Below are 1,550 nucleotides of genomic sequence, written 5' to 3' on the forward strand. Positions count from 1 at the left end.
TCCTCCCTTTGACAATGATATAGCCCTGGTCCAGCTCTCCTCCTCTGTGACTTTCTCTGATTACATTAAGCCGGTCTGTCTGGCAGCGGCTGGGAGTGTGTTTGGGGGAGGGACAGAGAGCTGGGTCACTGGATGGGGAAGACTACAGCAAGAAGGTGAGGGAACATTTACTTGACAGTTGTAATAGAAATGATTTTATTAAAGCCATTAAAAGTGTGCTCTGGTCTGTGTCACAGGCCCAGGGTCAGATATGCTGCAGGAGGTGATGATGACAGTAGTGAACAACACTGACTGTAATAATTCTTATGGCGGGAACATCACAAGCAATATGATTTGTGCTGGAAAGCAAGGGAAAAGTGCATGTCCGGTAAGACACCTGCAAACTTTACACTGCCAACCGTGTTGCTTAATTAAGCCCAGTCTTAAACTCATACACTACGACTAGGGATGCACCGAAATGTCGGCCGTCTGTAGTGATTTAACGTTTGCACGTATCAAGGCTTGGATTGCTTTAGAGCAATGACATCATTGATGACGTCCGAAGCCTTGCATGGCCAGACTGGCTTTTTATGCTTTAGTAAAGTCAAAATAATGAAATGTAGCATATTCAAATTGTATTATTCAGACTTTTCCAATCACAATGGTATTTCCCTTTCAAGAGAACTTCAAACTACGTCCTCTAGGGGTCACTATGGGGAACGTCTTGTTGTGACCGGTGTTGAAGCATACATTCAAAAACACCAACAATACATTGGCCGGCGACAGCCCATGACGTCACTACCGTACTGTAGTACAGTATACTACTATAGTATAAATAGGCTCCGGGAGAACAAGTCATTCTCTTTGAAGCGTGCATTTCCATTTCATTGTGTAATGTCACAGATATAACTGCTGAATGTGTCTCAATACAGGGAGACTCTGGAGGTCCGATGCTCATCAGGAACGGCCCCCTGTGGATTCAGTCCGGCATTGTGAGCTTCATAAGAGTCCCATGTGATGACCCCAAACATCCCAATGGGTTCGCCAGAGTATCTCAGTATCAGGACTGGATCACGTCTTACACGGGCAGCAACCCGCCTGGATTTGTTGCATTCAGTGCAGCATCTAACTCCAACTTCAGAAGTGTTTCCCACCTCCTCATATTCCCTCTTTCTCTCACAGTCTCCATCTTTCTCACTTCCTAAAGATCGCGTGAACAGTAATCCTCAGGGTTGTTTGATGAAGCGGACAGTTCTGCTGTAAATGCACTCATAAATATGAGAAATGAACAGTTATATTATTGTATTTGTCAATTGATCTTTATCACTCTAGAAATGTACTATTATTCAAAAGCTCTGTTAATGTTTGATAATTAATGCATCCATTTCCATTTTGGGGCAAATTAAATGAATCTGGCTCCAAAATAAATATTTGGACTTTAATGTTGACTATGTATTATTTTCACAATCTAAACTATTAACAACATAGCTTTACTGAATGGTACAGTATTGGTTTGTCATTAGTTTTCTCCTTATCAAACCTTAACTGGGCTGAATACTCCTTGTACTAAT

At 42.1% G+C, this 1,550-nt stretch overlaps 1 protein-coding gene across 1 annotated transcript in view; it reads left to right on the forward strand.

Moving 5' to 3' along the window:
* Positions 1 to 1,184, forward strand: part of LOC113080969 (chymotrypsin-like protease CTRL-1) — a 2,596-nt gene extending 1,412 nt beyond the window's left edge. Inside the window, exons 4-6 of the mRNA XM_026253042.1 lie at positions 1 to 155; positions 243 to 367; positions 912 to 1,184. The exon at positions 1 to 155 is cut by the window's left edge and continues 114 nt beyond it. Coding sequence (XP_026108827.1) covers positions 1 to 155; positions 243 to 367; positions 912 to 1,184 — 553 coding nt within the window. The remainder of the gene's footprint in view (positions 156 to 242; positions 368 to 911) is intronic.
* Positions 1,185 to 1,550: the final 366 nt, after the last annotated feature.

The sequence above is a fragment of the Carassius auratus genome, unplaced genomic scaffold, assembly GCF_003368295.1.
Source record: "Carassius auratus strain Wakin unplaced genomic scaffold, ASM336829v1 scaf_tig00032671, whole genome shotgun sequence".
Taxonomy (NCBI): domain Eukaryota; kingdom Metazoa; phylum Chordata; class Actinopteri; order Cypriniformes; family Cyprinidae; genus Carassius; species Carassius auratus.